Below are 22,744 nucleotides of genomic sequence, written 5' to 3' on the forward strand. Positions count from 1 at the left end.
GCTGTGTCATCTGTTACCTTGATGGCAGATGTAGCAATCTGCAGGTGGTGGAGTCTTCGCAGGGTGCTCTCTCTATCTGTGAAGTACGACGCCGCCAACTGGTGCAAGATTTCCAGGGAGACCACGGAGCTATTTCCATTGCCCTCTGACTTTTTGCTCAGCTTCTGTTTGTCCAAGAAGATCGTGAGTGACTCCTCTCCTTAGGAAAGAAGCAAAAACAAAACCATGAGATAAAATATGAAGTCTTCACTTTCCAAAGACAATGTTTAGCAAAATGACAGTGAGTTCTGGTTGTACTGTCAAAGTGTAGTAATATATACCTTTTGTACAGTTGTTTACCATGAACTGTGAGATGACTTTTTCAAGGATTTGTTAAATATGAATCACAGAAGTTAAGGTGGAGAAGCAATAACGATTTTGAAGGAAGGAAAAGGGCACACACGACAGGGAGTTTATCCCAAATGGAGGTGGTTATAACCATAGATTTCTTCTGAAGATCAATTTTTTTTTTTTTATAGTAAATGCTATTTTTGATCCGAGTCTAAGCCTGAAATTCAGATAAATATTCTTGTCTTGGTTGAGGAGCATCTTCTGTACGTGTGGAGCTTGAATGGTGTTGTTCGTTTCAGTCTGATTAGTATGCATGCAGTAGCACGGTTCCCCCATTTCCTTTGCTTTGAGTTGTTAATTACCAGCGTTCATTGTAGCTTTACCACTTCATTCGTCTCCCTGTCTCTGAAGTTCTGCAGTTTCACTTCATACATCCACCAATAAATGACATCATAATTAGTGTTGGTAACATGCAACATTTTGCTAGAGACACATTGAAAGGTTTGAATCCACCACTGGGACGTGCTGCCCTATTATGTGGGTGCCAGAGAGGGAGAAGAGAAAAATACTGTCTGAAAATGGCAAAGGATGTCAGACTCAGTGTATGGATAGTAAATCTATGCCTTTTTATTTTATTTTATTTCATTTATTTATTTTTTTAATTCTGGAAACTTTCTCTGAAGCCTATAATGCACAGAATTCTTAATATATTATCATGAATTTTAGTATATCTCAGTATGTTCTTATAAATTGCTGATAATTATACATAAATAGTCATGATTATACATTTAAAGAGTATAATACATTAAAACATGATTTAAGACACTATATGCAATATACTGTGTTTTAAGATTAAAGGTGCAACTTTTACATAGGCATTAATACATTAATGCATTACATTACTGTGCTCACAATTTTTTTATGAAAATATAATGAAATACAACATGTCTTATAAGACAATGAAATGCATTGTATATGGGCAGTTGATGAGATACTTTAAACAAAATTATCATCCTTTTATTATGCCTGCAGCTTTTACAAGCTCATAATAATTAAGAAAGTACATGGAATAATTGTGCCTAGAAAAAAAGTCACATCAGGACCATTTTAAATGAACCAATAAAGGCAAAAAAGATGATTAAAAATGTAAAAGACTTCAAAGAAATGACCAGATATAAAATAACACTTTCTCTTACATTCATATATATTTTAACCTGTATTAGTGATGTTGATTAAAACTACCCATATAAAAATTTTACAGAATATGTTATCAAAATCTCTTCACCTTTAGCATTGATATAATTAATTACTGGCTTACCTCCCAATGTGGCTGATACCAAGAAATGAGTGCCATATTTCTTGATCAGATTTTCATGAATCTGCTGAAGGCTCGGCCTTCTCCCCAGAAGCCTGAGGTTGCGTAAAAACTCGGGCGCCAAAGGCAGCGGGGCTTTGAAGAAGTCTCTCTTCTCTGTCACCAAGCTGTTCACTTTCCAGTGACTAAACTCCCTGCAAGACAAAACAAACACAGTTCAATGCTTTAATGCAATAGTGGATTTTAGAACCCATTACAGTGAGTTCACATTTTGTTGCTTTGCAGCCTGAAATGAAGATGGACAGTTTTTGTTTTATCCAGCTGTATTTATTCAGTGCAACTTATAACATCCAAGTGAAAGATATAACCAACATATCAGAAAAAAAAAAACAGAATCACTGAGTTGGAAAAAGTATCACACCCTTGTCAGTATTTTGTTGAACCACCTTTTGCTTTAATTACAGCCTTTAGTCTGTTGGGATATGTCTCTACTAACTTTGCACATCTAGAGTTTGCAATATTTGTCCACTCTTCTTTGCATAACTTTTCAAGTTCAGTTCAATTTTATGGTGACCGTTTGTGGACTGCAGTCTTCAAGTCATTCCACAGTTTTTTGGCAGAGGGCAGCAGATTTTCCAAGAATTTGATGATATTTTGCCCCATCCATTTTTCCAGTGCTCCAGGCCCTGCTGCAGAGAAACACCACATAACAGGATATCACCACCTCCATGCTTTACTGTAGGAAAGATGACCACTCTTTGTCAAAAATTCCTGCAACTGCTTCAGAGTTGCTGTAGGCCTCTTGGTCGCCTCTCTAACCAGTTTCCTCCTCGCTCTTTCATACAGTTTGAAGCAACGTCCTGATCCAGGGAGGGTCTGTGTTGGACCAAATACCTTCCACTTCTTAATAATAGACTTCACTGTGCTTCTAGACATTGATAAAGCCTTTGATTTTTTTTTCTGTATCCATCTTCTGAATTGTGCCAGTCTACAGCTTTATTCCAGAGATCTATTGACGGTGTCTTGCCACCCATAGTTGATTGTTTGCTTCAGTTGCACTACTAAGGACTGAAATGCTCCAGGAAAGCTCTTTTCATGCTGAGCTAATCAAAACGACCACAGCTGATCTCAGTTGAAAGTCAAATGGCTTTGTGTGCCATTGAGAAGGTGATTAGCTACACCTGATTGAGTTTTTACAAGTCATTTTAGGAGAGGGGTGATCTTTTTTCTAACTCAGCGATTGTTTTTTTTTTTTTTCTGACATGTTGGTGTTATATCTTTCACTTGGATGTTATAAGTTGCACTGAATAAATACAGCTGGATAAAACAAGTGCGTAAGGTGCAAGAGCAAAAGAAAATGCTGATAGCAAAAAATAAGGCTAAGCATGCATAAATTTCGCATGGTGCTGAATATTGATGCATCTCATCGTAATGCGGGGTGAATGCGATTTGGGTCCATAAACACAACAGAGCTTACATGATGCAACTTTTGACAGCGTTTGTAACTCTGACATCATTCCTGGACATTCATCTTTCAAAACACTCTCTGTATCTTCCGAATATGCATTGCATAAAACCAATAACAATCCCAATGTTTTCCTGAGGTTATGTTCATAGAACAAAGCTTGTGCTTCTGTAAATATGCTACCCAATGGAATCACCTTTTGGGCTTAATACGGTTCGTGAGAATTTCTAAGAGTTAATTAACGAAAGCAGTGGCTGTCCGACCATAAGCTAATGATGATAGATGATCTTAATTAAAGGGCTTTAGCACCAGCTGATAGCACCTGGAACTATGCTGGGGAGTGGGAACCTATCACCCAAAACACTCGACTTTTTAAAACTCCTTAACCAGGGGGCCACCGCACCTGGGTATCAACTTAACTTCTTGTATTCGTTGTTTCTGTCATACCTGCCAGGCAATTGTAAGCGGTAACTTTAGTCTTTTCAGCTGGTTTCTGCATTGAGTTTTAACTTGCAGGCTGCATCTGTACAGCAACAGCACACATACACACGAAAGAGAGAACTGCTGATCTGCAACACCTCGCTCTGCTGGATTGAAACTGGGTCTTCTGGCCCGTTTGTATTAGCCTGCCAATCAAGCGGAGGACGGCAGGTGTGCTCTATGAAAATAGGTCTTCACCTCTCAAACCTTTCACTCATTAAAACAGACACACACCTTTATCCGATGCATATAATGAATGTTCTGTCCTCTGCTCAATGGTGGACTGAATAGCAAAGTCATTGCTACTACTTTAGAATTCCTCGTGGATGGTGGTTAGTGCTATGCAGAGTTTGTTGAATGAAGGAGGGGAAATTTGAATAGCAATTAGAGTCTCTTTCTTTTCCCCTGTGAACCTGTGCTGGTGGTGCATTCTGCAGCCATGTTTGTGCTCAGCACAATAATAGGTGCCTCACAACACTTCCTCGCTAATTTGAAACAGTTAAACATTTCTTCCAGGAGAACTTTAAATTATTTTCTAGAACAAAATACATATTACTTGTCAAGTAGCCATTAGTGTGATGTTTTAAAGTTTTGCCTTTTTGTTGTAAATTAAACAATGATCTTAATGGGATGAAGTATTGTGTTCTGCACCGATGGCTTATTTTATTTATTTTTCCAAAGTCAAGTAGCAGATGCTCTGATTTACATTGAAATTTGCTTGAATCTTGATTACTCACTAGGAGCCACCGTGCTAAATGCTCTAATTAGATTTTTTTAGTTTTTCTAGTTGTTATTCACTGATAATTCTTCAGTGGGATCAGATGATTGATTTAAGTTTTTAAATAACTGATTAGTTAATGAATCAGCCTTTTTCTTATGAACAAGCCAGTGATATTGAATGTCAAGATTTTCAGTGAATAACAACTTAAATTGCCTGTTTCTCACACAAAGCTATCTAATGACTGCAGAAGACTGGAATATACTGTAGAGTAGTATGGATCACTTTTATTATAGTTTTATGGTGTCTTTGAAATATTGGAGATGTATAGCCCTAGTCCTCATTCACTTTCATTATATGTAAAGAGTTGCCTGGATATTAAACTATTAAAGATTCATCTTTTACTCCATGGAACAAAGAAAGTCATGTGGGTTTAGAACATTGGTGAGTCAATGACAGAATTTGTATTTCTAGGTTAATTACACTCTGAAAAGGTTCCAAAAGAGTGTTTTTGCAGCAGTGCCACAGAAGAACCATTTTTGGGTTCCTCACAGAACATTTAAATGATTTGTAATACTGTATCCCTTTAAGATGTGTGTACTTCTTTGCCTGCAGTGGCTGGACATTCAATTCCATGGACATCATGTTCACTGAAATGACCTTCACACTTTACCTCAGTATGAAATCAGATCAGAAGTGACATGAATGTGATTGGAGTGACAGACTATCAGGCTCTCAGAGCTTCTGAGAAATATGTGTTCCCTGTGCATCTGGACTTTTGTATCTATAAAATAAAATAGGAACTTCTTGTCAACTAAAGTACTGTAAGTATGATATATTACCTCCCTTCTCAACTGCAGACACCGAGACATTTACTGAACCCTTTACAGAAATGTTCAGTGTTTCACTCTTGTTCACTTTCTCCTAAATTGCATTGCAGATTTATATATTTTTCTGCTGTTGTGTTTTTTTCCCCCTTCACTGTTAAAAATGTTTTGTCAGGTAATCTAAAATATGTTTCTTGTGGTATCATCTAAATTAACCAGTTTTATTAAAATCAGAACTATTATTTAAAATGACTAAATCAATCTGGCTACACTAGATTACACACACAAGTGAAAGGTAAAAATAGGTGCTTGAGGTAACAACAGGACGTTTTCACTTTTTTCAGTGTTCTGTGGAATGTGGAACCAATTTGAGGATAATTATAATTATAGCTCACAGACTTTATGGCAATTAATATACAGTTTATTTTAGACAATTTTCTTAAAGTACAATAGGTATGCATTTATACTAGATGATGAATCATTGACATAAAACAAACCAGAAACAGGATTTACACAAGTATGTTTCAAAGCCTGTCTCATTTATTTTTGTGTTCTGAAAATAAACCTGAAACGAAAAGATGCCACGTTTTCAGCAGATGGTGATTGAATCACTCTGAACAGTTTGTTCACCTATTCAGCCAAAAGCTTAAAATGTCACAATCTGTCTGAATGTCCCATTCTGTCTTTGCTCTTTTTTATTTTTCTCTTTAAACCCTCTGTTTCATGCAAAACTTGAAAGGCTCCTGGTTAGTGAACTAAAACATTGGCACATGCTGTTTTTTTATTTTTATTTTTTGAGGGCATCATCTAGAAAATAAGCTTAGGGAACCATTCCACCAGGGGCTGCATTGTATTGTGAAAGCAGCTTTAAATATAGATTTTTAAAGAAGGATTATTTGCCATAGTTAAGCAAATAAGAAATGACAAAATCATGCTTTCAGCAAAAACCAAAACTACACAATGCAAAAACTAAATTAAACTGCTCAGCAAAAACTTTGCCCTGGCAAACATCAACATAAAGAGTGAAATTTGACTCAATCTATGGAAGATCAGGCAATGCTTATCAAATTATTCTGAAATGTCCTTTGGTCAGTGATTGAAGTGGTAAATTGCATCAAGTCAACGGAACACAAAAGCGACCCCCTCCCATCAAAATTCCACGCAAGCATCTCTGAGTTTTCCAACCATTTGGCTTATTAATTCTAAATTGTGGACCAGCGTCACTTGCATGACATAATTCATCTCTTGTGTTTCCCATGAAAACGTTAAATTACATTCTCTCTCTATTGCTTATAGCTTACACACGTCTTTGTGTTTGATTTCTTTTGCAGATACTCGTTGCCATTGGAAACCAGCTGCTACCAGGTTAACTAAATCTCTATGGAGCGGCTCCCTGCTGGTCGTCTCTGCTGTCACCTTGTGGAGCACCAAGGGTGTGATGGTCTACAGATAATAGCACGAATGGGAGCTACTACATCATCCCAAGGCTCCACATGGGTAGGGTAGTGCGTCATGGTTCTTCCATAATTATAAATATTTCTTGTTGCAGTATTCCTTACTCCGTATCTTTTGAAGGTTCATTTAATATTTTTTCCTTGTTAAAAAAGGTTTTACAGATAAATAAAAAAGTACTGAAAAATGATAAATAAATAATAAATAAAAATGATAATAAATAAAATAATACAAATAATTAATAAAAAAAAGTATATGAATAATTTATAAAAAATAATGTCACATGAACAGCCAAATATTCAGTAATCCACATACTGGACAATTACACTTGTAGAATAAATGAGGTAACATTGAACAATATAGGTTCAATTTGTTAACATTAGGTAGTGCAATATGAACTTTACATCATTCATTAATCTAAATTAATGTTAATTTCCAAAAATAATATTCCTTATTAGTCATTCATGTTCATTTATAACCCATGAACTCATGCTAATTTATACAACTTATTTAAATTTATACAAAATTAATTAGTATATGTAGAAATCAAAATGAACCTAGACTAATAAATTCTGTATTTTTCATTGTTAGTTTATGATACAGAATCAATGAACAAATGTTAACAAACATAATTTTCAAGTATTACCATCAATTAATCATGCTTAAAGAGTAATAAAGCATTTTTACGATGACATCTGTAACTGAAAACCTTTACTTTTCTGTCATGGTGTACAATGCAATCTGTGTAAGTTATCTCTTTTAAACAGAAATCTCTGTTTTGACTGTGTATTTAATTTTATTGAGCTCACAGATGCTTCCATATTGAAAAAAAAAAAAAACGTCTGAATGTAAATGTCAACTGCTGCTAAAGCCTCGGAACAAAGAAAACTAGTGCAAGCGCACATATCTCTCTATTCACAACAGAAAAATCCCCATCGGCGCTGGCAGTATGACTAAAGACCATAGAATTCATTCTGCCGGGGATCCTTTGGTGCAATGTTAACCCCCAGAGGGGAGCTGTGCCCAGGGAAGCAGTAAAAGGTACAGTGCCTGCTGGTGTTCTCCTCTTGTGATGTGCAACCCAGTTTCTCTTTCTGGAAATCCTGATCTGTTATCATATCAAAGGGCGAATGCAGTGACCAGCTGAAGTCCCGTCTTTGCAGTGTGAGGTCAGTGATGCTGTTTACACAATGTCTCTGAACTGTGAGGCACATACAGAAGAGTCGCCTACATCCAAACACCCACACAAACTCTTTGGCTTGCAGGACAGCCTTTCAAACCGCGCTGGCAGAGGCTTGTCTCCCCCTCACTGAGTCCATCACAGTTCCGTGGGCCTTTCTCTGCCCAGATGCTGTAGGCATGCTGGGTTCTGAATTCAGCGAGCGGAGAGAGTTGGACAGAGTCAGCAATGCACCAGCGGGGGACAAAAGAAGCAGGCAAAAAGGCCAAACTCCCCTGGCGGATCTGAGGTCAGCCACAGAAATGCACCAAACACACATTTCCTTCCCGTTGTGCGGGTGTCTTTGACATGGATTGGAATGAATGTGTAGCGATCGATATTTAAAATGCACTGTGCTGAATGAATGATGTGATGCCGGGTGCATGTACTGTAATTAATACAGGTCAACAGCTGAATAATCACGACCGTGTTGCTACAGATGTGTTGCACTTTTCAGAATAATGATGAGTGTTGCTGTGCATGGCGATATCAGTGCCAAGGTCACAGGTTTGACCTGCGCAAATATATAGAAAATAAGACAGCACTAGTTAGTGCAGTGTGGTGCAGGGGTTTTCAAACTGTAAAAAATAGTGAACTAAATAAATAAATAGATTACTCCAGTCTTCAATGTCACATGATCCTTCAGAAATCATTCTAATATGCTGATTCGGTGCTCAAGAAACATTTATTATTATTATCATTGCTCCACACAGTTGTGCTGCTATTTTTGTGGAAACCATTTGTTCATGATTCTTGGATGAATATAAAGGTGAAAAAGGTGAAGTGACATGTGGCCAAGTATGGTGACCCATACTAGGAATTAGTGCTCTGCATTTATCCCATCCAAAGTGCACACACACAGCAGTGAACACACACACACCCAGAGCAGTGAGCAGCCATGTTATGCTGCGGCACCCGGGGAGCAGTTGGGGGTTCGGTGCCTTGCTCAAGGGCACCTCAGTCGTGGTATTGAAGGTGGGAGAGAGCGCTGTACATTCACCCCCCCCCCCTACAATCCCTGCCAGTACGAGACTCGAACCCACAACCTTTGGGTTACGAGTCCGACTCTCTAACCATTAGGCCACGACTTCCTTTTTTTGTAACATTAAAAATGCCTTTACTGTCACTTTTGAGCAATTTAATGCATCCTCGTTGAATAAAATAACAGTAGTGTGTTTTTCTTCCAGATAATATTTTACACGTTATTTTTTATTTTTCCACAGTATTCATAAAAATAAATATGTTATTGTCTTTATATATTAGGAAGGAGATCCCTTGCATTGGCATCATCATTTATGGGTCAGTATAAATGTAAATGGGTAGTGTAAACTATGTAAACATTGCGCCATTCTGTTGTCTTGGTTGTTTTAGTAACAGCATGCAGCGTTAGAGAAGCTGAAGTCGTCGCTGTATGCGTGATGGCCCTTTTCTGTCATGTGATTGCAACTGTCCACTCACCAAATATATCAACGCCATGGGCTGCATCAGATTAAACAGACCCATGCCTCATCATAACTGAGACGTTAATATTTTTTCATTTTCTCCTGTTATGTTGTTGTCAGGACTTCTCACTGTGGTTTATTTGATCTGTCATGACTGACGAAAGGTCAGTTTTTCTGCATGAAATCTGCACCCACACTTTTGTTGTCAAAGCTCCGCTGGTTGCTGCAAAATCCACATACCTTTCATTCACAAAGTTTTTCTAGTTTTATAAAGCTTTCACCTATCACTAAGAGTAAAAATATTTTTTCCTGATTCTGTAAGTTAACATTACTATGAGCAATTTTACTGTTTTACATGATTTTCTCTCTCCACATGCAGAGAAGTAATGGAAAACAATGCATGGAAAATGGGAATCCGTGTCAGAAATTGACTGGATTCTGAGTAATATTTATTTGTTCATTTAGAATCATTTAACTAGTTTATGATTTATGCACTGCTGCAATTTACACACAAAAAAGAAAAAAGTTATTTTAAATCGTAATAATATTTCATAATATTACTTTTTACTGCATGTTTTATTAAATATTAAATTGCCAAACCAAAACTTTTGAACGGTAGTGTAAAAGACTACAGAACTGTTCTGCCGATGTTCATCACTATTGCCCTAGAATGCCAAGAAACAGTAAGTACGCCAGTAGTGAAGCTGAATAAAAAAATGGCTTCAGAATTTTGAGTTAATTTTATATAAATTTTCACACAGTTTTCTCTGAATATTTCATGGGACCCGATTTTGCTTACAAGTCAATTTTGAATATCCTGTATTTTCAACTAATAATATAATCATCACAGCACAAACCTGTAGATTTTGTAGCGTGTGGAGAAGCCTTGTTGGAAGCGTTCTTTGAACTCGGTGTATTCTGGACAACGATGGAAGGGCCCTTTATCAGACAGGAGCCAGTCCAGCTGGCCGCTGCTCCGGCCGGAGATCGAAGAGAACGGTGAGGTCTTCTGGTCCAGACGCTCAGCCAGAGCCAGAAACCAGCTCAGTGGGCCCAGAGGTGCCCAGTGCCACAGGAGCATCAAGAGGAACCATCTAACAACCGCAGCTCTCTGCCAACACAATGCCATCCTGCCCCTGGGCACCTGGCACCAGCATTCTTCTGCCAATCCTTTTAACCTGAACACACAGGAAGAGAAGATGAAGGTAAGGCTTTGATAATGAGCATTAACATAACAATTTTCTTTTTTATGTTTAATTTAGGATCCTAAAGCAAAAGTATTCTTTTAAAAAGAGACCACAGTGAAGTATTGCAAACACAGCTGTCTGGCATACTCAGTTCTGATTAGTCAATCATGGCTTTCAGCGGTCATATGTTTCCTAAAGAAGATTTCAGTACAGTGTTATTTTAGTATCACTGGTTTTTATTAATATGTTAAATCAGTTTTATTTTTATATTGTCTGTTTTATATATATATATATATATCAATAACATCATTATACATCAGTTAATGTTCATTTTATGTCAAGTAAAGTTTTAATTAGTAAAGTTTTAATTTAATTTAGTTTTACATAACTATAATAACCTTGGGATAGTATTACTGTAATATTGTTTACATTTTGTCTTCTTTAAAAAGAAGTTAAAAAAATGTATCGAAGAATTTTCACTCGTTGCTAGTAAATTTCCTAGTAAATTTCGCAAATAATTACAAAGAATTTGCAAGTAACACATTAAATGTAACATGAAATTTTGAAGTAGGCAGGCTGAACTTGTATTTTCTTGTAAAACACTATAATAATTTCAAAAGAAAATACTATAATAATCCAATAATCATTGTTTCAAGAAAATCCTTTTTTTTTTTTTACAGTGTAGTGGTCTTTTTTTTTTGTTAGCTCAAATCAGTCTTTAATGCTTTGTGTCAGACTTCTGATCAACCTTCTAGTGATTGTTTTGTGATAATAATAAATCTGACTGGAACATAAAACAGGTATCGAAACAGGCAATAACCATATAAAACATATCTAGGACCTCATGGTATGTACAGTAATAAGTTCCATTTACCCAGCATAACCTTCTTCATCAGGTAACCCAGAGATGATTCCCCATGTTTTTCCCCCTATTGCTTCCTAAAAGAACATCGTATATCCTCACTCAGTCGTGTAGTTTTAATATTCAAAATGTAATTATCCCCATTCCTCCAGCAAAATATTTCATCTACTCTTCACTTTTTTCCCCCTCTCATCTCCTTTGTTTTATACTCTGCAATCATCTCATGGCCTCATCTTGATATATGTAATTCAGTGCTATTGCATCTCTTTTTTGTCTGTTTTATATCTTTCATCATTTTTATTTCTTTGTTCTTTCTAACGATTTATCCCATTGTCTTTTTTTAAATTTCATCTTCTTAGTCCTGTAATAATGTGTCCAACTCTTGCTGTTTCTGTAAGGTAAAATACAAGTATTATTATTAGTAGTAGTAGTACTAATATTACTACTAAATATTAGGGTTGACAGTCAATAAAAAAAAATTATAAATTGGTTATGCTATGAACACCTTGATTATTCAAATGCCAGGAGATTCCCTTATTTCTGAATTTACTTTTATTTTGCTATTATTTTTCATAATTGATTACATTAAACATTGCTAAACATTTAAATGTACAATGTATTAGAAGCGCAACAGAATAAAATTGAACTAATAATACGCCCACATTTGACTGTAAATAGGTGTTAAAAATGGCAAATGCTAAACCAAGTAGGCAAATATAAGAGACAAAACATAATAAATGAAATTAACAGTACACGCAAATAAGAGCAGTACATGATGAACGGCATTTGTACACAGAACACATTCATCATGCCATGCATTTTTACTCAGATCTAGTTTTAACGGCTTCCTGAGAAAGGTAAACGCCATGCTATTTGTCAAATTTAGAATAACAGCTTCATGTAAAATTTGTTCAGGCCTTTGTCATTCATAGAACGCTTTGCTCATTTTTGACCGCGACTTCCATAACATGTTTTGTGATTGATAAATAGGCTCTTTGCACAAATTGTGATTTCAGCCATTGTATGTCAAATTTGGTTTGTTCGATAAAGTCTGTTTACTAAATTGGAGTTGAGGTCATCTATCTATCTATCCATCAGTCACATGCTGTCGTTGCCACAGTTGACACTGACCAACTTTCAGCTAGTCGCATTACACACACCAATTGCTTGCTGTTTGCCACATTTAAGTAGCAACAGCAGATGGACGCAGATATGGTCAACCTTTTATTCTCAAATACCTTGACTGGCTTCACATTTGAAATTTGCCTTTCAAATAAACCCAGGGTCTGAGTAGTGACACCCCAGACAGCTATAGCAATGCACGGTCTTATTGCGCTCCATTCCCTCTGGAGCCTCTACCTAATTATAAAATGCATAAAACATTGAAATGCCAGGGAGACAATGGAAGAAATACTGAATTTAGCCCTGACATTTTCATGCGCGCCTTGCATAATTTTAGGTGTCTTTATATTTACCCTTTCCGCTCGGGGAAGAAGGCAGGCGCTAGCTGCAAGTATCTAGAATTTAGCATAAGGTAATAGGGACAACGAGAACACATCTCATGTCCACAACCCTTGCATACAAGAGTGATCTGCAGAGCACACTTGTTCGGAAATCGGCTATGCAGGGCCTGAGGTTCACCTGAAGGCTTTAGATCTAATTGATCAAATAATGATTATGTAGTGGTTTTAGGAACTGGCTTGAGGGCATGCTGATACCGCAGCCTTTTGTGATTATGAGGGATAAACATCTATCTATCTATCTGTCTGTCTGTCTGTCTATCTATGTCCGTCCAATGCTTGATCAGTGTTAGGTGAATCTGAAACCAGCTTAATTGCACAGTGACGATTAGCCAACTTTAATGCTGTCTTTATAGGTCTTTTTTTCCTTCTGTTTGGCAGGTGGAGATTCCAGCTGTATATATGAGTACCAGTGTTAATTTTGACAGCAAATTTTTATTTAGTTTTAGTCATAGTCTTTTGACTAAAATGCCATTTAGCTTTAGACATATTTTAGTCATCTGAATTGTTTTTAGTTTTAGTCTAGTTTTAGTAGACTAAATATCATTAGATTTTAGTCGACTAAATCTACAATAAATTTAGTCGGCTAAAATCTAACGGGTTTAGTTACAGTGCATTTATTAAGCATTTCTCTAAAATTTCCAAACTCATTATATAGGTTTGATATTAATGTTTTATCATGATAGACACCGATTTAACTGTGGTGACACACATCATGTTAAAATGAAATAAAACCACTTCTCATAAAGAACAAGATCATGGTCTTCTTTTAATGAAATACCTTTTAATGAAATACCAATGGTTATATAGGCTAATTATGCATTCTTTATAGCAACTTGTTTACCATATTCTTCATTCTTTCAAGCAGACATATTTATTTCTATAAATAAATTTAGATTAATCTTTAGGGCTACTTTCAGGGGATGCAATGTACTAATACACGTTCTCCCTACTGTTTACGTTCACTTAAGACGTAATCAACTGTGTTTACGTGAATACTCGTCAAAACGGACAATTCGACATCATTTTGTGTGTAATTCTCCGTTCATGCGACCTGAAAGAGTACTCGCGCGCTGTGAGACGTGCTTCCTGTGTGTGTATGCTTCAGTGTCTGCGCTCCGAAAACCGGAGTGAAATTAGTTCTCTCTTGCGTCGTCAGATTTATCCATATCTCTGCTCTTCTCTTACTCCTACATATTGACATTTTTAAAAAATGTTGAGACATGCAGCAAGTGTATGTTAGCTTTTGTCCCGCCGGTTCACATGTACGCATCTAACCTCCGAATCATGCAGCAGATTCGTTCTGAATTAATCTCTTCCCAAATCGTCCCTCCCTAACATTTTCGTCTCGTTTTTATTTGTTGATGAAAATGTCAATAAATATTCATCATAGTTTTTGTCATTCAAAAATGTTCGTTATCGTTTCGTTGTCGTCAGTGAAAAAAATGTTGTTGACGAGAATTATGACGAAAATAATTTGTCAACTAAATTATCGGCATAGTGTTCCACATGAAACAACACAACAAATCTCCAGGAAATTTGGGATAGCTGTTCTTGAATATCAAGATAATTGCTCTCAAAATTGCTCTGAATTTTTCAACGTTCTTAACAATGTTTATAAAAGAGCCTATGACTCATGCTGTGCACCTGCTAGTATTTTGGTGACCTGCTATGCTTGTTCATCACACTTCATTATTTTCGTAGAATAACGCACCTGTAGCTTCTGTGGTTTTAATGTATTGTACTTTATGAAGCATCTCGGAGGCTCCGCTGAGGCTTTTTTGTATATGACAGTTATATGTAGGAAAATAACTTGTGTGTAAAATGAGTTTAAAGTAGATTATTTATTTGCCACTTTCATCCAAAGTGGTAGACAAACAGGCACATTCTTTGAAACAACCTGATTAAGTCCCTTGTTTAAAGGGATAGTCATTATTTACTCACCCTCATGTTGTCCCAAAACTGTATGACTTCCTTTCTTCTGTGATTATCAGCATTCTTCAGAATATCTTCTTTTGTGTTCCACAGAAAAAAGAAAGTCCTACAGGTTTGGAATGACACGACGGTGAGAGTTAAAGTGTTGGCTTGACAAAGCCTCATTTGAAAATTAGATTCATGGGTCTTACAGACAGAGAGAATGATAGGATAGAATGATATAGATAGGTGTTAATTGGTAGAACACTAATTTCCCAGGATTGCAATTCAGTAAATTCCTTGTCATTCCGATTCATATGTCAATACTACAGTACTTCTTGTGAGGTGTAGCCATTTCAATTTCTCATGACTAAAACAAAACAAAACTCATAAACACAATGGACACTAGACTACAGCACAACAAACTTGCATCACATAATTCCTAACCAAATTCTAAAGAATAGTGTGCATTTCTTCCAAAGCATCTAAGTTCTATCATTCACGCTCTTTCTGTATGTGTGTGACCATGGAACAAGATTCTTGTTGAGAACCACTCACATTCACTTAGATCCCACAGGTGCAGAATCACCCTCTGAGCCATCAAAGGCAGTTATCCAAAAGTGGCGGTTCTCGAAAAGCCAATAGAGGCCTAATATGGCAGAAATTCGGCTGCTGGTCTACTCTTTACATATAACAAGGCCCAGATGAAATCATTCACATAGCCACTCCAAACTCTTCCTGATTTAAAGCTGATTTAACATCTGTTTACATGGCAAAGCTCTCAAAACCCCAATATTGTCAATTTTATAGAAAGTCTGAGAACATGAAAGACCTGTTGATGATTTAGGTTGGTTCTCCAGTATTCTGTGTTCTCATCCATTATTCAGAGTAAAGGAAGAAATGTGCCGTCCAGCTGTGGACTTTTACTGAGCCTGAGTGTGCAGAGGAAGCAGGTGCACTGATATAACCATAAGGCCGGCTGTCCTATTGAACTCGGGTACACCTACTCAGCAATCCCCACCACCTGCCTTACTCTTACCATAATGTGTGCCTGCAGCCCCATTACAGAAATTCAAACGTAAGCGAAAAAATGTACTGTGAATTTCCTACCACTGCTGCTACAAATCATTTTAGTTGATATGCTCTATTATATGAGAGGAAAATATTAATTATATGACTAGATAGGTACACTACCTTTCAAAAGTTGAAAGAAGTCTCTTATGCTCACTAAGGCTGCATTTATTTGTCCAAAAATACAGTAAAAACAGTAAGAAAATAAAGTTTTTTTTAATTACTTGAATATTATTGAAAACGTGGTACTTTTTAATAGAAAATCTATCACGTTATAGAAAGTTCAAAATAACAGCTTTTATTATTATTTTTTTTTAAATGCAAAATTTGCATACCATATCCACTGATATAACCATAAGGCCGGCTGTCCTATTGAACTCGGGTACACCTACTCAGCAATCCCCACCACCTGCCTTACTCTTACCATAATGTGTGCCTGCAGCCCCATTACAGAAATTCAAACGTAAGCGAAAAAATGTACTGTGAATTTCCTACCACTGCTGCTACAAATCATTTTAGTTGATATGCTCTATTATATGAGAGGAAAATATTAATTATATGACTAGATAGGTACACTACCTTTCAAAAGTTGAAAGAAGTCTCTTATGCTCACTAAGGCTGCATTTATTTGTCCAAAAATACAGTAAAAACAGTAAGAAAATAAAGTTTTTTTTTTAAATTACTTGAATATTATTGAAAACGTGGTACTTTTTAATAGAGCATCTATCACGTTATAGAAAGTTCAAAATAACAGCTTTTATTATTATTTTTTTTTAAATGCAAAATTTGCATACCATATATTTCCTCATTAAGCCACATGGTATGTGTGGCATGAATTACTTAACGTTTTGCCTGGAAATAGTAGTAGTAGTATGAGGAATAGTAATATGAATGCTTTGATTTGCAACCATCACTAATAACCCATCATGCATCTGTGCTCATTACAGTTGTCTGATTTCACTCATGCATTTATTGCTTGTTTGGAGTTTTACTTCTTCAATAAGCGTAAGAGTCTGTCTGACCAAACTACCTACTCATTCAAGAGTGAGACCTTTTTTATTTTATTATGAATGCTTTGATTTGCAACCATCACTAATAACCCATCATGCATCTGTGCTCATTACAGTTGTCTGATTTCACTCATGCATTTATTGCTTGTTTGGAGTTTTACTTCTTCAATAACCGTAAGAGTCTGTCTGACCAAACTACCTACTCATTCAAGAGTGAGACCTTTTTTATTTTATTTTATTCTTCTTCTTCTTCTTCACATAAAGACAGCCAACCTTTGAAACAATTCTTACATTACAGTTATTGCATCTGTCTTGTTTACTGCATTTGATCTGCCTGCCAAAATGTGTGTCATAGACAAAGCGACAAAAAAGAAGCATGCAAGAAACTTTTAATGAGGTCGAGCTCCACAAACTTCCATGTGTGAATGTTTATGAGCAATTTCATCCCGTGAAAATAATTAAACCACATTTAATTCCACCAAAAAATATGCCCCAGGTGACCATTTTGTAAGATGGGAGATAAATAAATGAAAGGGCATAAATCCTGAAAATCTGTTTAATTAAAACATGCAAGCATGGCAGGTTAATCAGTGAAACAATTATGCAGCCGTGAAAGAGCATTAATGTGAAAGCAATTTCAACAATACCTTGTTGCAGAGGGGTTGTATATGTCTCTCTGTGTGTACGTGTGTGATGGTCTAGCAAACAAACTCATGCACTAATATACATGTACTGTATGTACATTTACACACGTGTGTAATTTTCAAATTCTGCAAGCTTCTTTTACAGCAGGTGTTACGGCATTATGGCAAATTAATAAGTTGCACTGTCTGTGAATTAATATAAGCAGATGTTCTCCAATGGCAACAGAGGGAAAACATTCACACGAGGAGTCAAAGCAAACAGCCACAATCACCAGCTTTTATTTCAGAGTTAGGCACAATAACATATGGATAATTAAGACTCATCAATGCCTTATTTAATATACCTATGCTAGATCATTAAAAACAGCAATTTTTCCATCAAAACCAGACTCGCGTTCCACAGCTCAACTGGTTCATACTGTGCAAGTGCGAAGATCTGCGCACATGGGGATCGGTGATCTCTTAAAGAGATAGTTTGCCTAAAAATGTAAAACTGTATGAGTTTCTTTCTTTTATTGAACACACAAGAAAATATTTTGAAGTTGGTAACCAAACAGTTGACATTAGCCTTTAACTTCCATAGTATTTTTTTTTTTTATACTGTGGAAGTCGAACTGTTTGGTTACCAACATTCTTCAGAATATCTTCTTTTGTGCTCAACAGAAGAAAGAAACTCATACAGGTTTGGAACAACAAAAGGGTGCATGAGTAAATTATGGTAGAATTTTCATTTTTGGGTGAAGTGTCCCTTTAAAGCCTGACTGTCCAGCTGTTGTATCACCATAAACACATTTCAGCCTTCTAGTGGGTGTAATTGCTTATACATCACACTTTCAAAAAAACACCATTCATAAACACACACACACACAGAGAGAGACCTACTCGCACTCAAGATAATTACACTGGCTTCTTATTAGATTAACACCGCTCCATAAAAACACATCTGCATATTGCTCTGATACTATTAGCTCCATGCCTCATCCTTAAATATGTCCGGCACAGGTCCTTGCAGAGTTTTCAGGAGTTTCTTGCCAGAGCCTGTGCAAACTCATTTGGTAATTGAGGGGAAAGTGTGTCCCTGTGCAAACAGACCTCCCACACACCTATAAAACATTCTCACTGCTAATGAGAGGATGAGTTTTAGAAACATTGAACACACAGAGGACACATTCCAGCATCGTTGCCATGGTCACCTCATATGGGCAACCAATTACCACAAGTGCTCAAATCATGATTATATACACCACAGGTCCTCAAGTGTTTGGAGGAGTGACCGCATTAGGAAAAATGTGTGATCTAAATGTTTTATCTCAGCCTTATTAATATTTGTGCCTATGTTGGACGTTTCCTGAAAAATAGCGATGATATACATCCTCCTGGAGGAGAAAAATTAGCTGTTAATTGAAAAGCAGGCTTGTTGTAGTTTAAAGGCATGCACACAATTTATGTCACAATAGTTTGGACTGCAAAACTAATCTAATTTGAACACGAAACCATGGCCACTGAAAAACGTAACACGCTCCAAACCTTTTTGTATAATATACAGTTGGATCTAAAATACTGATACAACAATGAAAATATGGGATTCAAAATCTGATTCAAACCTGGAAATAAAATTTAAAGAGTTAAGGACTGTTCACACCAAAAATTATAACTATAATGATAATTATATCAGCATCCACACCAATGCATGATAACATTCTGTTAATTATAAGCACACGCTGCAGTTTGGTCATCTGCCGTTTTAAATGCTCAAGCTCTTCAAAGCAATATGGATTCTGATTGGCTGTAAATGTTTTTATCATTCATTGGCTGGAAAAAAAAGTGATTACAATGATATTGCTCCTCTGTGCTGTTATCATTATAGTTGTGGCATGGACTCTGCTACTTTTTTAAATTTAGAATTATTTTTAAAACTTTATCTTTAACATTATAGTTATTGTCCTTGGTGTGAACAGGCCTTTACACTGAAAACAAAAGTAACCTAAAAGTGGTGACATCTACTGTAAATTAACTGGTTTAATTTAAGACAAATATATTAATTAATATTGCAAAATCAATCAAATACATTAATTTATACCAACAAATCAAATTTCTTTGGGTTACATCAGGTAGAAATTGCTCTTCAAGGTAACTTTTTTTTTTTTTTACAGCATAGACCAAAATTTAAACAAAAGAACATTTTAATGTAAAATTATCAAGAAATATTTCAGATTGATAACTATTTGTAAGTTACTAAACAAATAAGCAAATATCTGATCTTTCTGACCTCTGGTAAAGTGTTTTAACAGAAGGTTTAACTGAAGTACAAGAAGCTTTTTGCTCTTAAAGTTTTTTAGTCACTTATCACTCAAATTTACATTTAATTAAAAAAAAAAAAAATGGACTAGTGGTCTCATGTTTTTGGACCCTGCTGTTGCAGATAATACAAAAGTCTTGCAATTTTATATCATACAATGCATCGCACTGGTATGAAAATTGTTACATATTTTTCATACTGTCCAGAAGATGTGTTCTCATATTCTTAATTTAAGCAACAGTAACTTCCACATACCGTAATCATAAATTCACAGCAGTGCCTCTGCCATGGAGGAATACTAAATTATGTCCTGCCAACCAGAAAATTGTAGCGGTTTATTAATTGTAACAAATGTAATTAGTATCTTAACACTCTCCAAATGAATCCTCTTTTTTTCCAGTTATGGGAAAATTCAGGTTGGTTTATCACACCCAGATAAAACAGCCATAATTTACCCTAATGTGTTAGAAAGCTTTGCACATTTAAATAACCGCTGCTAAATCGGAGTCATGTCTTCGATTAGAGACTGTCATAACATCAGTGTACTTGTTCTCTCAATTCAAGAATTATGATTTTACTTTCAGTGTATTGTCATATACTTGAATAGCTGAAAACAGCACTTTTCTGTTATACAGTATGCAGCTTTTTGTTTGAGAGGTCTCTGTAGCATTTGAACTCTTGATGTAGGAAGAGGAGATGGAAAAAGGAAAGGATGAAAGGAAAGAGAGGGGATCGATGTGAAACGGTAATACAAACGCACCTTCTGAACTTCAGCTATTCTGTTGACTGTACACACATAACAATATACACTACATTTAAGTGCGTGCACATGCTCTATGTACACCTTATCCCTTACGTATGTCATTGATCATGTGTGTATATGTGAATGAATGTAATTAGTATCTTAACACTCTCCAAATGAATCCTCTTTTTTTTCCAGTTATGGGAAAATTCAGGTTGGTTTATCACACCCAGATAAAACAGCCATAATTTACCCTAATGTGTTAGAAAGCTTTGCACATTTAAATAACCGCTGCTAAATCGGAGTCATGTCTTCGATTAGAGACTGTCATAACATCAGTGTACTTGTTCTCTCAATTCAACAATTATGATTTTACTTTCAGTGTATTGTCATATACTTGAATAGCTGAAAACAGCACTTTTCTGTTATACAGTATGCAGCTTTTTGTTTGAGAGGTCTCTGTAGCATTTGAACTCTTGATGTAGGAAGAGGAGATGGAAAGAGGAAAGGATGAAAGGAAAGAGAGGGGATTGATGTGAAACGGTAATACAAACGCACCTTCTGAACTTCAGCTATTCTGTTGACTGTACACACATAACAATATACACTACATTTAAGTGCGTGCACATGCTCTATGTACACCTTATCCCTTACGTGTGTCATTGATCATGTGTGTATATGTGAATTAATACAATAGAACGAACACTAACTCGGTCTCACGAACCAAACACCGTAATGGACTTTGGCAGACACAGGGTGAATGCAAAACTCCATATGCATGTGTGATAATAAGTGAAGACAGATGTAGTGTGCAGAGACTGATCAGGGGCATCGGGGTCCTCAGATAGTCAATAAATCTACCACAGAGCCGTAAGAGGTCCATTACCCTCCAGCAGCAGATAAAACCTCCCCTAAAGATTGTCCTGGAAAGAATTTGTCCCATGACCCTGTTTATTGGGCTTTCACTGATTGAATTAGAATCACCAAGGGCTAAACACCTGAAGTGACTATATAGAACGATCGCTAATGTGAATGTACATACGTGCTTTTTAGAAACGTGGTTATTCTCAAAATATACTACTGTGTAGTAAAACAGTTCTGCATTTCTATTTGAACTAGAAGCCATGGCATTTTATTAAACCAATTTTTGCAATTATAATTGAAAATCTATTATGAAGGAAATTGGTATCCCAGGTTTGTTCAGCATGGCTACTTGTACACACAATTACCGCTCGCCATACACTCTGCTCTTAAATTGATTATAAATTATATATCAGTATACCTCATATATTATGTTGTTTACCAATCCGTGGAATATTTTAGAAGGTTAGTGGATTTGAATTATATATTATCCTAACCCAACCCTCCACAGTGTTGTTTAGCTGTAAAACAAATTCTCAAGATGCTAAAACATTTAAAATAGTTAAATTATTAGTAAAGTAATGATATTTTAAAAATGTAGTAAGCATAACTTCTTTTTCAAAAAAGTAGTTTTCATTCATTGAAATAGAATACTAATACTTTTATTTAGCGATGGTAAATTAAATAGATCAAAAGTGATTTTGTTTTTTTGAATAAATACTATTCTTTTGAACTTTCCAATTGTCAAACACTCCTAAAAAAGAAAACTGCGACAGTTACTATCACACTACTGAAAAATTCTACGTTGTTAGTAACTTCCCAACACTGAACTGGAAAAGTTGAATGTGATTGCGTTTATGTAAATACTTTTTAGAAACATAATTGAATTAAATATAAATTCACAATGGCGTTCAGGTTTTTGGCAGTGATGCATTCACTCGGGCCAGTGGGGTTTGATTCCAGCGTTTGCATTGAAACTTGTGCGCCATCAATCATTTATATATGCATTTATTCATTTAGCAGACACTTTTATCCAAAGCGACTTGCAAATGAGAAATACAACAACAATTTATCCTAGTGAGGCAGTAACATTAGAATTGCTGAAATACAAAGTTCCAACATTGCTCAGAGATGAAAGTGAGAAACAGTTGATGAATCAATCATCTAGAGGAAACAACAGACAATTCTCCCCTGCAATATCAAGTCTTATTGTCTAAACTTCATTGTGCACATAATAATGATCTAAGACATCATCTGGGCAAGACTAAAAGGTTTTTGTTGTACAAACTCTTTTTGTATCACAATTCAGTATATGGGGATATTCAGATGTAAGCCATAAGTCTAATACATTTATTTCTCAGGTTTATTTCTCACTGCTGTTAACTA

At 35.9% G+C, this 22,744-nt stretch overlaps 1 protein-coding gene and 1 long non-coding RNA gene across 2 annotated transcripts in view; one reads left to right on the forward strand and one right to left on the reverse strand.

Moving 5' to 3' along the window:
- LOC107558314 (BMP/retinoic acid-inducible neural-specific protein 3-like) overlaps positions 1-22,744 on the reverse strand; it is a 45,006-nt gene that overhangs the window by 8,537 nt on the left and 13,725 nt on the right. Inside the window, exons 2-4 of the mRNA XM_016241970.1 lie at positions 10,106-10,426; positions 1,649-1,839; positions 18-199 (exon numbers count right to left, since the gene is read on the reverse strand). Coding sequence (XP_016097456.1) covers positions 18-199; positions 1,649-1,839; positions 10,106-10,377 — 645 coding nt within the window. The 5' untranslated portion in view covers positions 10,378-10,426. The remainder of the gene's footprint in view (positions 1-17; positions 200-1,648; positions 1,840-10,105; positions 10,427-22,744) is intronic.
- On the forward strand, positions 7,524-8,298 carry LOC107557200 (uncharacterized). Its single transcript, XR_001605371.1, has 3 exons — positions 7,524-7,628; positions 7,713-7,756; positions 7,853-8,298. It is a non-coding gene; the product is annotated as an uncharacterized lncRNA (long non-coding RNA).

This window comes from Sinocyclocheilus grahami, unplaced genomic scaffold (assembly GCF_001515645.1).
Source record: "Sinocyclocheilus grahami isolate Dianchi unplaced genomic scaffold, SAMN03320097.WGS_v1.1 scaffold21.1, whole genome shotgun sequence".
NCBI classification, from domain to species: Eukaryota; Metazoa; Chordata; class Actinopteri; order Cypriniformes; family Cyprinidae; genus Sinocyclocheilus; species Sinocyclocheilus grahami.